This window comes from Anomaloglossus baeobatrachus, chromosome 1 (genome assembly GCF_048569485.1).
Source record: "Anomaloglossus baeobatrachus isolate aAnoBae1 chromosome 1, aAnoBae1.hap1, whole genome shotgun sequence".
Classification (NCBI taxonomy): domain Eukaryota; kingdom Metazoa; phylum Chordata; class Amphibia; order Anura; family Aromobatidae; genus Anomaloglossus; species Anomaloglossus baeobatrachus.
Window position 1 is genome coordinate 671237501 of NC_134353.1, and position 16059 is coordinate 671253559.

At 45.8% G+C, this 16059-nt stretch overlaps 1 protein-coding gene across 1 annotated transcript; it reads left to right on the top strand.

Annotated features, from left to right (window-relative positions):
- Nucleotides 1-345: 345 nt before the first annotated feature.
- LOC142248392 (lysosomal-associated transmembrane protein 5-like) lies at nucleotides 346-2832 on the top strand. Its single transcript, XM_075320042.1, has one exon. The coding sequence runs from the start codon at nucleotides 417-419 to the stop codon at nucleotides 1107-1109; it is 693 nt and encodes a 230-aa protein (XP_075176157.1). The 5' UTR covers nucleotides 346-416; the 3' UTR covers nucleotides 1110-2832.
- Nucleotides 2833-16059: the final 13227 nt, after the last annotated feature.

A 16059-nucleotide genomic window follows, 5' to 3' on the forward strand; every position in this document is an offset into this window, starting at 1 on the left:
CCACCTCTCCCTCCCCCCGGAACACGGTACCCGGCAGCACAGACCACCCCCCCTCCCCCCGGCACACAGTACCCGGCAGCACAGACCACCCCCCTCCCCCCGGCACACAGTACCCGGCAGCACAGACCCCCGGCGCACTGTACATGGCCCTATGCTGCAGTATGAGTGCCCTCACACAAGGACAGGCCGGGCGCAGGCAGCGCTGCGGAAAGCCTCCACGTACACAGTGACGCACTGACGTCTCTGATGACAGCGGTAGAATGGACTTCCCTCAGCAAATACGTAAAGCGACCTTGAATGACATCACAATGGGCGTGGCCACGCGGTGCTATTTATAAGGCCAGCCACTTCCGGTTGCCTCTCAGAGCTTCCCGCAGAGGCGCTGAGGTAGGAGCAGGCAAGCGGCGGCTGGCAAGATGGTGACGCAGGATCCGCCCCGGTGTTGCGGCTACTTTAACATCCGCTCTGTGGTGCTGGGAGTCGCCGTGTACTACGTGTTCGTCAGCCTGCAGTCGCTGGTATGGCAGACGGTGGCGGTGATTAAATGCGGAGGAGTGTGCTCCGGGCCGTGGAGCTCGGCCGGGCCTGTGGCTGTCATGTACTCCCTGGCCTTCATCCTGCTCCTGCTCAGCCTGTGCCTGCTGTTCGGAGTCCTCCGCAGACGTCCCGGACTCCTGCTGCCCTTCCTGGCCTTCCAGATCATCGACTTCCTGGGCTCCCTGCTTCTCTTCTGCGGCTTCTTTGTGCGGTTCCCGTCGGAGCTCCGCATGATCAGCACCAGGCCCTACCTCCCCGGGCAGGACGACTCCGACAAGGCGGCCGTGGCCGGCGGCTCCTTCCTGTTCATCGCCCTGTACCTGCTGCTCCTGCTCCTGAAGATCTACCTGATCCGCTGTGTGCTGACATATTACCGCTTCCTGCTCATCAGGGTCACCCCTCCGGGAGACACCGACGGCCTGGCCGTGATCGTCGTGCCCGGACCGGAGAAGAACCCTCTGCTCCTTCCGTCCTATGAAGAAGCTATCAACATGCCCAGAAAGGACAGCCCCCCTCCCCCGTACAGCCAGGCCGTGCAGCCGGAGAAGGAGGAGGCGCAGAAGCCGGAGTGATGGCCCCCGACCCGACTACAATGGCGCCTCCTGTCCTTTTCCCATCTTATTCCTAACCAGCAGCCTAAATACCAGGGGATGCCCAGCATGGCCGACTGCACAGCACCCATCGGCCACTCTGCCCACTTGTCATTGGGTGTTTGTGTTATTACAGCTGCACTATGACGTCATGAAGTCTCCTGTGATCTGTCATTTCATTTAAAGGGATAGTGACTACTGCAAGTTTCATTGGGAAAGTTTGACAAGTGCCATCCAGGGTCGCGGGCACGTACTGGAAGAATATCAGTAATTGTTCTGTGTGGGGTTTATACTTTGATTAACCCTTGGTGAGATGGGTAATATTTGTAGTCTGTACTGCTCTAGATGGGGGCTTACACCCCCTCCCCTGTACTGCGCTCCCTGTTACTCGCAGTGCAGTGTGCCCCTCCTGAGCGTTCTCCGAGGTGTTCCACCCTATAATGTGAGGACTTTGTTCTTCCTGTCATCACTTGGCAAATTTTAAAGGATAATTTCATTTTTTATATTTTACTTTGGAATAAACAATTTGAGAAAGGGAAGGTCTCAGTCATTGCTGTTCTTCCCAGTAGAAATGGGACCAGTTGAGTGTGATGCTTCGTGGCGCTGTTACCTGTCCCTGACCTGGTCTGTGTTATCTCATTGGGGAAGTTAGACTTTTATTGAGGGGGAGGGGGTTGGGTTTGTGTTTTAGATGTGAAAGTGAAATTATCCTTTAGAGGACCCTCTGCACTTGTTTAAGTACATACATTGGTTCCTCCAAGAAAAACAGCCGTCTTTTAAAACCCTGCCTTGAGCTTTTCCTGTTTATTGCTGATGACTAGGAATAAATTGACAAGGGGGTGTGTCCCTAGAGTCTGAAATTGTCATCACTGATTGGACAGTGTCAGACTGTAGGGACTCGCTCCAGCTGTCAAGTTATTCATTGATTTCCAGGAAGTGTAATAGAGGAACAGCACGATCCACAGTTATAATAATGCTACAGCTATGGGCATGGCAGACGTGGTGAAGGATCGTCTTTGTAGGCTGAGATCCCTTGGTGGTTTAGCAGTAGACTATGCAATTCTATCTACATGGCCCCGAGGCTTTTCTCTAGTGACGTGCACAGAATAGTGGACTGTCGCCTCTGACCTAGTAATGTGGGAGGCACAGTTTACCTTTCTGTCCATTAGATGCTGGTGTAGAGGACACAATTGTGACTTACCGAGCCGTAGAAGTCACAGATCTTAGCAATCGTGGTCTCTGCAGCCTTTGGTCCCCACCAGTACACCCCCACGTGACCCTGCAAACTGTGCCTTTACAAAGCCGTGACTTTCGTGTGCCCCTGGTCCATCCATCACTATGTGGCAGTGGATAAAGCACCTGGACTGGAGGTTACCTGCGTCTTATTTTCTGGCAGTAGTAATTCCTGATATAAATTGTGTTGGCTATAGTGTAACTTTTAGTGTTTCCTGAAAAAATGCATTTGAATGGAAGAATCAGTGTTAATTTGTTGTAAGATGACTTTTCCTTTTTGTACCAGGCTGAAATCCTGTTTCTGATGAATCCACGTTTTTCCTGCGTAGTACATAATCCTGGCTGCTCCGTGGCCGTATGCAGTTCCTGGAGCACACCTCATTACATTTATACCTGCTTCACACCAAAGATTGCATTTCCTATATGATGTTAGCAGTATGTTCAGCTTCCGAATAAAAGAAAATATTTTTCATTTGTCTTTGTAGTAGCCATTTCGTCCGTCATCACCCACTCGTTTCAGTCCTTTGTTCTATTATAATGCCTGTTGCTCACATATGCCGCAGCACTGTGAGTATTACCGTCACAAAAGTGATACCCATTATCGAATGTCTTAACCTTTCTCACAAATACACTACCCCTAACATCTAAGAATGCAACTTGACTTACAAACTCTGCATATGTTATCATTGATCTTCTCTAAACCACAATTGTACCAGGTAATGGTGCTAACCACTGAGAAATTGTGTTACTGCCTAGGGTTGGATTATCGCCATTGTTGGGCTGCTTTCACACATCCGGTTTTTGCCGTGCAGCACAATACGGCGCTCTGCAGAAAAAAACGCAACAGGGGTTTTTTTGCCTCCAATTGCGTTTTTCCCGCATAGACTTGCATCAGCGCCGTATTGTGCCGCATGGCCTTGCATTGCGTCCGTTTTTGCCTGCTGCGGCATATTTAGCCTATGCGGCGGCCGGATGGAACGTTGCCTGGCACGTTTTTGGTGCGGTGAAAAAACCGCATTACGCCGAATGCTTTGCAATTCACAATGCAAGCCTATGGACGCCGGATGCGGCGTCCTGTGGCAAAAACCGCATCCGGTCGCCGGATGCGTTTTTTTTGTACTGCGCATGCTCGGTATCAAGCCGCATCCGTCAAAAACCGGACAGGCCGCATGGAAAAACTTATGCAACGGATCAGGTTTTTTTTTCGCTGCATCCGTTGCATAGGTTTTTGAGCCGAATTGTGCCGCTCAGCACAAACCGGATGTGTGAAAGCAGCCTTAAAGGGAACCTGTCAGGTCAAAAAAACATTTTGCCCTACAAGCAGGAGCCTGTGAGCTAGTAACCCCTTCCTACTCATCCCTGTTATATTGTGTAATATGAAAGTAATAAAATAACGTTTTATTACTTTCATATGCCCTATGTAAATGACAGGGTCTCTAGCCCCATGGACGTCTCATTGCCCTGTGGGCGTTTGCATGCTTTCCATCGTATCTCGCCCCTGTGGGCGTGATACCATGGATTTACATCAGCGATGTCACTTCTGCAGCTTCAGAATCTCGCGCTTGCCATTCTCACCACCTCATCCTGGTCTTTGCGTGTCTGCTTCTGATGCGCACTGCGCATGCTGAAAAGACTCCTGTGGTTCCGGTCATGCGCAGTGCGCGTCAGAAGCCGAGAAGCAAGCGTCAGGATGAGAAGGCGACGAGAATGGTAAGCGCCCATGTCTGATTCTGAAGCTGCAGAAGTAATGTTGCTCATGTAAATCCATGGTATTACGCCCACAGGGGCGCGATAGCATGCAGATGTCCACAGGGCGATGAGACGCCCATGGGCTAGAGACCTATGCTATTTACATAGGGAATATGAAAGTAATAAAACATTTTACTTTCATATTACACAATATAACACAGGGATGGGTAGGAAAGTGTTAATAGTTCACACAGGCTCCTGCTTGTAGGTCAGAATGCTTTTTTGCCCTGACAGGTTCTCTTTAAACTCTGTTAGCAGGTTTTTGCTACCTCATCTGAGAGCAGCATAATGTAGGCAATGAGATCCTGAATCCAGTTATGTATCACTTAGATTACTGGGTGTAGCCATTCTGACATAACAAGAATTTTTAGATTTAGCAATGTAGCAGATCTGAGAGCTTCGCCACCCACACCAGGCTCTCTATAGAGATTATACATTGACAGTGAGGTGTCACTCAGAGGGACGGGGGTGTGCTGGACTACCATGCACAATATTGTAGTCCAGCAATAAGGGTTCAGCTGCTTAAATAAACAGATTGGACTGTGACAAGACAGGCATCTCTGAATTTACTGTTAACCCTTGCAGCATGCCCCTTCAGCTTACATAGCAAAAACCTGTTGACAGAATCTGTTTAAACGGTAACACAGCTCATGAGCATTATTGCTATTATCAGGATGGCTGATGTCTGCTGTTTCTTATGCCTTCTTCACGCCTCCTTGTCTCCAGTCCGTGTGGCGTCCATTTTCACACGCTAATTAAAATCGATAGAGCTCTTCCCTCCTCTGTGTTTTCACCCGGACCATGTGTCGGTGTAATTCACACGGAGATGAGTAATTTTTTTTCTAGCAACATAAGTCAAATACAGACATCACACAGACAGATGGCATCTGTGTGACACGTAGAAGAACAAACATGTAACTGACAATTTTTTAATGTGAAAGATGTGCAAAACTATACATAAATGCTAAAGAGTTAGAATAGCTGAATAGTTATATATGAGATAGGTAGCTTGTACAGATATTTAGCAGAATTAATGACTAATAAGAAAATTTGGGGTCCCCTCAATTTTCATAATCCGTACAGGTGCAGCTGCAGGCTGTAATCCACAGCTGTCCCTTGGCTGGTTTTGAAGAATTGAGGGGATTCCATATTGTATTTTTTAAATTATTTGAACAAGTAATTTAAAAAAAGCGTAGGATCCCCTTCCATTCCCCCTCCCCCCCCCCCCCCCAAACCAGCCAAGGGACAGCAGGTAACTGGGGGCTGAACTTTTTAGGGTATATAGGGCCATAGTTATTTTCCCAGCCTAAAAATAGCAGCCTACAGTTGCCCCAAAGGTAGCATATTTATTAGATATGCCAAATGTGGTGCTCGCTGTACACGTCTCTTCCTGTTGCCCTTGGGCAGTGGTAAATGGGTTAATGTATGGGGTTGATACCAGCCGTGAATTGCCAGCTGGCATCAAGCCCTGGTATAGTAATGGGTGGGCGTCTATTGGACACCCCCTTTACTGATCCAGCAGAAATAGAAACAGAATATTTGAACAAACATGCCCCCTCCAACCTACTGCCCTCATTCACCAATTTATTAAAAATTTATTTTTAAAAAAGTCCACTGTAATCCATAGCGATGTCTCACAACATTTCCTAAAAATGATTCTAAGAGACATAAAAAGAGAAAATGATTAAAGAAATAGACAAAAGACACCCTCATTCACCAAATAATTTCACTTCAAAAACCTTAATCCAAGGTCTGGTGTAATCCAAAAGTGGGTCCAACGTTGCTCCAAGACTCACTGTCCCAGCCAATGAAGAACAGATCATTGCACCAGGACAACGGGAAGAGCAGAACACAGCGCCACATTTGGCGCATCTAATAGATGCGCCACCTATGGGGCGACTGAGGGTTGCTATTTTAAGGCTGGGAAAGGCCACATAAACATGGTACTTGCCACCCTAAAAATATCTGTTGTCCGTTGTCCTGTGGTTTGTTTAAAAATAAAATAATAGTGCTCTTTTTATTTTATTTTAATTATTTGTTCAAATAATTACAAAAATCAGCATGGGATCACCTCTGTTTTTCAAAACCAGCCAAGGAACAGCTGAGGGTTTCAGCCAGCAGCTGCTGTTGAACCCATGCTGGTTATGAAAATTAGGGGGAACCCTACTGCATTTTTCTGCATTTATTTATTAACTCTGCTAAATAGCTGTACAAGCTATCTATTGTATCTATTTAAGGCCTCTGCCACACTCACGTGATAATCACGCACGTGCTGCGAGACACGTATTTTCCTTGCGTGTAGGTAAGTACGTGTCTTCGGTACATGCGGGCCACGTGTGTTCTCCGTGTGCTATCCGCGAGAACACACGGAGAATCGGTAATTTGCATACTCACGTGGTCCTTCCTGCTGTCCAGGGTGCTGATCTTCGGTTTCCAGCCCTGCCGACTCCCCGCTGCTGCTTCCGGCCGCAGTGAAGTGAATATTAAATGAGCATAACGAGCTGCGGTCGGCAGCAAGTGACAGCAGTGGCAGAGACAGGAGGGCTGGAGAAGGTGAGTAAAGGTTTTTTTTTTTTTCTCTTGACACATGAGTTTTCTCCGGCGCGTGTCACACGGGACCACATCCACACTACATCTGTGTGATACGGGTGCGGGCCGTGTGACACCCGTGCTGCTGGAGGAAAACGGACATGTCAGCGTGTTGGAAAACGCACACACGTACAAACGGACACACGTTCCGTGTGGTTTTACCTGTGTGTGTGCCTGCTACCGTAGGGTAGCATTGGTGTACGTGTCTCCATGCCGCCGGTACGTGCAAAAACGTACCAAACACCGGCGGCACGGATGTGTGTCGGAGGCCTAACATGTAACTATAATTTTTCTGGATTTGCACATCTTTTACACATAAACATTCATTTCAGTATCATGCAGGGTTTTTTCCGGTATGCTATGTGCACACGTTGCGTATTTGCATGCAGTTACGCTGCAATCTGCACCACCGCGTAACTGCATGCGTCCCCAGCATAATCTATGAAGATTATGCAGGAGCTGTGCGCACGTGGCGTGTTAGAGCGCATCGGCTGAGGCCCGAAGCGCTGCGTTCTAAGAAGTGACATGTCACTTCTTTCTGCCTGCAGCCCCTGCTCTGTCTATGGGAGGGGCTGCACTCAGCGCATGAAATCGGCTTTTTTTTTTCATTACGGACTCTTTCTGCAGCGATTTGAAGCGCACTTGTGCTGTTCAAATCGCTGCAGAAATTTCTGCAGGGACAAACACTACATGCGCACGTAGCCTTAGACACATGGACATACGGACAGCACAAGGATGTCATACGGATGTCCAAAACGGACACTGCAACATATGCTTGTTTTTTTTTTACATGGATGTGTGAAGCGGGCCTTAGGCTGAGTCCACATGTCTAGTCATTATTTGTTACAATGGATAGCAGCAATGTTGGCAAAAAAAAGCTACACAAACAAAGCTTTTTTTGTTTGTTCTGAAAATAACTGATTCATCGGGATCTGTTTTTTGTTTTAAATATTGTCTATGGAAAACATCCGTTAAAGGGAACCTGTCAGGTCCCTTACGCAAACAGAACCAGGAGCAGTTCTTGGTGCATATTTTTAATCCCTGCCTAACATCCCTGTATACACTAGCATAGATAAAGAGATCTATAGAAAAAGTATTTCTAAATATCCTTTATGATATGCTAATGAGCGCAGGGTCTAGTTGCGTGATATCCTGCACTTATTCCTTTCTCTTAGCATGCTAACATGTTCAATCCCCATTGCCCAGAGGTATAGGTGGTGATGCGTGTACCAGTGTCCGTTGTCACCACTTCAGAACGCCAGGCTTAGGGTCAATGTGCATAATCAGAATGCCCCGCACTTTAGGTCATGCGCACTGTGAATCTGGGTGTACACGTCCCAGCTTCAGAGAGGTCTAGTGCACATGACCGGAAGTGCCGGGACTGCTGATAATGCACACTGACCCTAAACCCGGCGTTCTGAAGCGGTGACAATGGACGCAGATACGCACATCACTGCTGATGACACTGGGAAATGGGCATTGAATAGCATGTCAGCACGCTCCTATGGGTGTGCTAACATGCTAAGAGGGCAAAATAAGCGCAGGAACTAATGCCCCTGTGACTAGTTGCTGGCCATATTAGCATATCATAAAGGATCTTTAGAGATACTTTTTCTAAAGATCTCTTTATGCTAGTGTATACAGGGACAGTTAGGCAGGGATTAGCAATATACACCCAGAACTGCTTGTGCTTCTGGCTGCATATTACACCTGACAGGTTCCCTTTAAATAGCCTTTAGTGATGAATGAACACTACTATACTCGTTTAAGTCCAATTGTCCGGCTGCTCATTACGAATAGCATTTCCAAAATAACAGTTGCAGTCAAGTAAAGGGAAGAAGAAAAAACAAGAATGTAGATGGTGAACATTGGAATATGAATATGCATTACTGCCAAGAAAACATGAAAAAAATGTTTTCATGTTTTCTTGGCAGTAATGCGTATTCATATTCCAATGTTCACCATCTACATTCTTGTTTTTTCTTCTTCCCTTTACTTGACTGCAACTGTTATTTTGACTCTTGTATGTCATGTTCAGTATGCAGCAGTTCAGACTATAAGATTAGGAAGTGCCGGCAATTTTTCTGGTTTCCATTACAAATACCAAACATCCGAGCATGGTAGTGCTCACTCATCACTTCCATTTGAAACTTACACAGTAAGCAAACGGATCCTTTCAATGGGAAATAACAGACGGTATTTAAAGTGAATCTGTCAGCAGATTTTTTACTACCTGATCTGAGAGTAGCATGTGATGTAGCAAAGAAATACTGAGTTCAATGATGTATCATTTAGATTAGTGGCTGCAGCCGTTTTGACACAGTGAAAGAATTGAGATTTTGCATGTAGCAGTGCTGGGAGAGCTGCCCCCGCCCACCCCAGGTTTGCACTGTACATTTCCATACACAGAAGCTGCTTGTGTCACCCCTTTTCCGAGTCCTGTAACTTTCTCAATTTCCGGTATAATGGGCTGGGTGAGGGCTTATTTTTTGCACTCTGAGATGATTTTACTAGTACCATCTTGGGGTGCATACAATGTTTTGATCGCCTATTATTGCAATGCTGTGGGAACCACAAACCACCATAATTCTGGCTTTGATTTTTTTTTTCTTCTCATTTCAAGGTTTATTTATCAGATTAATTTAGTTTATATTTTGATAGATCGGACATTTTTGAAAGCAGTGATACCGAATGTGTATTTTTTTTTATTTTTTAAATGGGGTAAAAGGGTGGTGATTTCAACATTTGGTTATTTATATCTTTAAAAAAAAAATTAAAACTTTTGATATTAATTTTTACACCAGGGGTGGATGACCTTTTCAGTGGCCCCCGGGCATTTTCCCAGGAAGGCCAGTGCTCGAGCCACCGCCGCAGTCTTGCCAGCTTCTAGCCCTTTAAATCCCCACATGCGCTGGTTGCACACACCAGTGGGCTCTCACGCTGGCTAGTAACAAAGTGCTCAGGACTTACTCTGTGGGCGGATTTAGCGCTCTGCGCTTCCGTCCCACAGCAGCTTCACAGGTTCAAGTGGTGTGTGTCCGCCCTCCAGAGCTGTGTAACTGTGCCCAGCGCCCGCACTCCAGAGCTGTGTGATTGTGCCCGGCGCTCGCCCTCCAATATTGTATGCCCGGTGTGCCCCCTCCGATGCTTCGTGTCCTCCCTCAGTTCTGTGTAACCCTCCCCCACTGTTGAGTGCAACTCTCAGTGCTGTGTATCACCCCTGGTTTGTGTTTTTTGTGTTTCCCACAGTTGTACAAGGGCTGTGTGCAGCCCCCCAAGTGCTTTGGGAAACCCCTCAAGTGATGTGGGCAGCCCCCAATGCTGTGTGCATCCCCCCCCCCCAGTACTGTGTGCAGCCCCCAGTGATGTCTGTGCCTCGCAAGTTCTGTCTGTGCTTCCCCCCCGTGCTGCTGTCCGTGCCCCACAGCCATGTTTATGCTTCCTGTGATGTGTATGCCCCCCGCCCCTCCGGTGATGTGCATTCCCCCAGCGTCTCCTGTGACATATTTGCCACAGATCCTCCTGTGATATATACATCACTTTGCAGATGCTAGGGACATTTTCATCACACGATGGGTTGGAGCATATACATCACATTGGAGACGCTGGGGGCATATACAGTGGGTACGGAAAGTATTCAGACCTCTTTAAATTTTTCACTCTGTTTCATTGCAACCATTTGGTAAATTCAAAAAAGTTCATGTTTTTCTCATTAATGTACACTCTGCACCCCATCTTGACATAAAAAAAACCCAGAAATATAGAAATGTTTGCAAATTTATTAAACAAGAAAAACTGAAATATCACATGATCATAAGTATTCAGACCCTTTGCTCAGTATTGAGTAGAAGCACCCTTTTGAGCTAGTACAGCCATGAGTCTTCTTGGGAATGATGCAACACCTGGATTTGGGGATCCTGTGGTATTCTTCCTTGCAGATCATCTCCAGTTCCGTCAGGTTGGATGGTGAATGTTAGTGGACAGCCATTTTCAGGTCTCTCCAGAGATGATCAATTGGGTTTAGGTCAGTGCTCTGGCTGGGCCAGTCAAGAATAGTCACAGAGTTGTTCTGAAGCCACTTTGTTATTTTAGCTGTTTGCTTTGGGTCATTGTCTTTTTGGAAGGTGAACCTTCAGCCAAGTTTGAGGTCCAGAGCACTCTGTAAGAGGTTTTCTTCCAGCATATCTCTGTACTTGGCCACATTCCTCTTTCCTTCAATTGCAACCAGTCATCCTGTCACTGCAGCTGAAAAACACCCCCATAGCATGAAGCTGCTACCACCATATTTCACTGTTGGGATTGTATTGGGCAGGTGATGAGCAGTGCCTGTTGTTTTCCACACATAGCACTTAGAATTATCACCAAAAAATTCTATCTTTGTCTCATCAGACCAGAGAATCTTATTTCTCAAAGTGTGGGAGTCATCATGTGGTTATTTTGCAAACTCTGCGGGTTTTCATATGCCTTGCACTGAGGAGAGGCTTCCATGGGGCCACCCTGCCATAAAGGCCCGACTGGTGGAGGGTTGCAGTGATAGTTGACTTTGTGGAACTTTTTCCCATCTCCCTACTGCATCTCTGGAGCTCACCCAGAGAGATCTTGGGGTTCTTCTTTACTTCTCTCACCAAGGGTCTTCTCCCATGATTGCTTATTTTGGCTGGACGGCCAGGTCTAGGAAGAGTTCTGGCGGTCCCAAACTTCTTCCATTTAAGGATTATGGAGGCCACTGTGCTCTTAGGAACCTTGAGTACTGCAAAAATTATTTTGTAACCTTGGCCAGATCTGTGCCTTGCCACAATTCTGTCTGAGTTCCTTGGGCAGTTCGTTTGACCTCATGATTCTCATTTGGTCTGACATGCAATGTGAGCTGTGAGGTCTTACATAGACAGGTGTGTGCCTTTCCAAATCAAGTCCTATCAGTTTAATTAAACACAGCTGGACTCAAATGAAGGAGTAGAACCATCTCAAGGAGGATCACAAGGAAATGGACAGCATGTGACTTAAATATGAGTGTCTAAGCAAAGGGTCTGAATACTTATGACCATGTGATATTTCAGTTTTTCTTGTTTAATAAATTTGCAAAAATGTCTACATTTCTTTTTTTTTTCTGTCTCGATGTGGTGCAGAGTGTACATTAATGAGAAAAAAAATGAACTCTTTTGAATTTACCAAATGGCTGCAATGAAACAAAGAGTGGAAAGTTTAAAGGAGTATGAATACTTTCCGTACCCACTGTACATCATATTGGAGATGCTGGGGGCATATACATCACAGGAGAGGCTAGGGCATATACATCACAGGAAGGTTTGGGGGCATATACATGTCCCTAGCCCCTCGTGTTATATATGTGTCTCCTATGATGTGTATACAGCAGTCTCAACGCCTCCTGTGTGATGTATATACAGCAGTCCCAGCGTCTCCTATGTCATGTATATGCCCCCAGCTCCTCCAGTGATGTATGTGCCTCCAGTGTCTCTTGTGATGTTTATATAGCAGTTCCAGCATCTCATGTGATTTATGTGCCTCTAGCATCTCCTGTGATGTATATGGTATACCAGTCTTATAACAAAGAGTTGACTGCACTCCAGACCAAGACAAACCTGAAAAAGCAGCTGTGAGAAGAAACATGATTAGTATCGCCAAACATCACAGCCGCACCAAAGAGAAGCAGCTCCAGCCATCACAATAGGGGTGAGTTAATTGTTTGACCAAATATAGCAGGATCATTTTCACATTGATAATTTTCTGCGGCCCCGAAGGTTGGTAGAAATTTCCAAATGGCCCCTGGCAGAAAAAATGTTCGCCACCCGTTTTCCACTACTTAATAGACCCCTTAGGGTACTTGAAGTTGCCATCATCCGTGCTATACAGAGCAGTGCATCATATATTATAATTTAAAAAAAATTTTTTCACACTTTTCAGTGTAACTTGTTATTCCCTTTAAGGGAAGCTGTGATCGCTTGTACGGTACACGTCTATACTACAGAACTGCTGTGCATAGCGAAAATCACAGTTTCCAGTGAGAAATGTCATAATGAATATGGGAGTCTTCAGCAGACCCCAGGCAGTCATGACAACCCATTGGTACCGTGCAATCCTGTCCCAGGCACAGATGGGCACATGAAATGATGCATCAACATGCCGGTGCGCTGTAAATGCTGATGTCACAGATTGACAGCAACATTTAACAGGTGAACAACCACGGATGATCTCCACGCCGCATGGTTGTTAGAAGTGGATGATGACTGAATATCATAGTCACTATCGGCCTGAAACTAAGTGGTTCCTGGGCCCACATCAAAATGAGGGAGCTGGTATATGATGTAACTGTATGTCACATGTCGGTAAGGGGTTAATTTACAACTCTGGCTTTGGCCCTGTGCGCACTGGAAAATGGAATTTTCTCAAGAAAATTCCGCAGGTATTCAAAGATTACCGCACCCGCGGTAAAAAACCGTGGAAAACCGCACCCGAAAACCGCATGCGGTTTGCCGCGGTTTTACCGCGGTATTGTTCGCGGTATTGCCGCGGTTTCACCGCGTGCGGGTTGGTATGTGCTTTATTGCATTCAATGCAATAAAGCACATTGAAAAAAAAAAGTCATTTCATTCTGAGATAGAGAAATAGACAGACGAATAGATAGAAGAATAGATAGACAGACAGACAGAGGGATAGATAGAAGGATGATAGATAGAAGGATGATAGATAGAAGGATGATAGATAGATAGATAGAAGGATGATAGATAGAAGGATGATAGATAGAAGGTATAGATAGATAGATAGATAGAGGGATAGATAGATAGACAGACAGATAGATAGATAGATAGATAGATAGATAGATAGAGGGATTGATAGATAGAGGGATAGATAGATAGATAGAGGGATTGATAGATAGATAGAGGGATAGATAGAGGGATAGATAGATAGAGGGATAGATAGATAGATAGATAGATAGATAGATAGATGGAGGGATAGATAGATAGAGGGATAGATAGATAGAGGGATAGATAGATAGAGGGATAGATACATGGATAGATAGATAGATAGATAGAGGGATAGATAGATAGAGGGATAGATAGATAGAGGGATAGATAGATAGATAGAGGGATAGATAGAGGGATAGATAGATAGAGGGATAGATAGATAGATAGAGGGATAGATAGAGGGATAGATAGATAGATAGAGGGATAGATAGAGGGATAGATAGATAGAGAGATAGATAGAGGGATAGATAGACAGAGTCCCTGTGAGCACACTCTGCATTTCTCCCGGTCAGCAGTGAGTTCACATTACCGGCAGTGGGAAATGCCCTGTGGTTACCTCTGCTGTCTCGCTGCGAGGCTGCATTCAGCAGTGTCTGTCAGTCGCGGCTGGATGTAAGCCTCTCAGGACGTTGGAGCTGTGGATTACGCCGGAGCTTTGTTTCGGGAGGGGTTAATAAAAGGGTGAACGAGGCTTGTTTGTGTTTTATTTAAAATAAAGGATTTTTCGGTGTGTGTTTTTTCACTTTACTTACAGGTTGATCATGTCAGCTGTCACATAGACGCTGCCATGATCAAGCCTGGAGTTAATGGCGGTGATCCGCCACCATTAACTCCTTGTATTACCCTGACTGCCACTGCTACACAGCAGCAAGAAGAGCCGGGGACACTCCGGTACTGCCGCATAATGCATGCGACAGTGCCGGGGCAGCTGCGGCTGATATTCTCGGCTGCGGGAGGGGGAGTGAGGCGGGGGACATTAACCCTGCCCCTTGCCCTCCCCAGCCTGAGAATACCGGGCCGCCGCTGTGTGTTTACCTCGGCTGGACGATAAATATACAGCGGAGCCCACATGTTTTTTTTTTTCTATATGTCCGTTTGCTTTCTATGTGTGTTCTATATGTCTGTGTCTGTGTTCTATGTCTGTGATGTCTGTGTGTGTCTGTGATCTGTGTGTGTTTACTCTCTGCACAGCTTCCTCTTCCTGTAATGACATCACTTCCCTGCAAAACCGCAGGCAAGCGATGTACATTACCGGAGGTAAACCGCGAAATACCGCAGGGAATAACGCAGGAAAACGCAGTCAACCGCACAGAATTTGCTGCCTGCGTTATTCCCTGCGGGATTTCACGATTACATTGGAGTCAATGGAGTGAAATCCTGCAGCGACGTGTGGAAAATAATTGACATGCAATTGTTTTTGCTGCGGGAATCCCGCAGCAAAACATGCAGCTGTCAAAATCCGCCCAGTGCGCACAGGATTTTTTTTTCCCATAGGTTTTGCTGGTGATTCACTGCAGAGATGTTATGAACATTTTCTGCAGCGAAACATGCAGCAAAACCGCAGAAAATCCGTGGCAAAATCCGGTAAGTGCGCACAGGGCCTTATAGAGCAAGAGAAGGGTGGAGATAGATGCTAAATAAGGAGGTGGGAAGATGCACTTAATCAAATCTGCTGGAAAAACGGGGCATACAGGATATATATACACTCCGTCAATATAATAGGGGTTCGAGACTGATTCATAGTGATTTTTTTACAAGATGTAGAAGAGTTCACCCTTTTTTTACACATAAAAGAGACATATTTTTTTCAAAATCAATTTTAATGATTTTTCATGTTTTGTGACATATTAGAGTAATATGTTTATTTGTGAATTCCTGTAATTTTTGTCTAAATCATTGTACTACATCATGTTTAGTCTTGTATGTATGTTTTTCCCGCGGATTTTTTGTAAAGGAGGCCGGCTCTTGACGTCAATGTGACGGAGTGTATATATATCCTGTATGCCCCGTTTTTCCAGCAGATTTGATGTACTTTTTTCCTGCATGTCCTGAGGAAGGGAGCAGAGACTCCAGAAACGCGTTGACCTGTAAATGAAATAAAAGTAACATTAATCCTACAGACGTTCATAGCGGTCATTGGCGCGGTTTGAAAAACCCAATTCTACTACTCTCCGTTATCAGCCATCCTGGGTGTGCTGCCGTGACCTGGAGTATCATACGTGTATAGTAGTTGTGACTTTTCACCCCATATTACTCGGGTAAAACCCTATTGCGCTTTCTTTTTCCACAGTTCTTACTTCTTACTGATGTCATGTCAACAGAGTGGAGACTTCTTTTTCACTCTGATCTGTAGACAGGGTGGGACTGCTGATGTCATGGTAATTCACAGCCGGCTCCACACTGCCTAACCACATGATGCCAGCAGTCACGCCTTGTTGTCAGAGCAGCCCTGAAGAAGATGATCTGCTCTGTTGATCTATAGCAGCTGGATCACAAGAAGGAGCAATCAATGACCACTGTGTACCAGGGCCAAGTACAACAGGCAGATAGTTGCCTTTGTTAGCAGCTATCTTCCTGTTTTTTGTTAATTTTTAGTC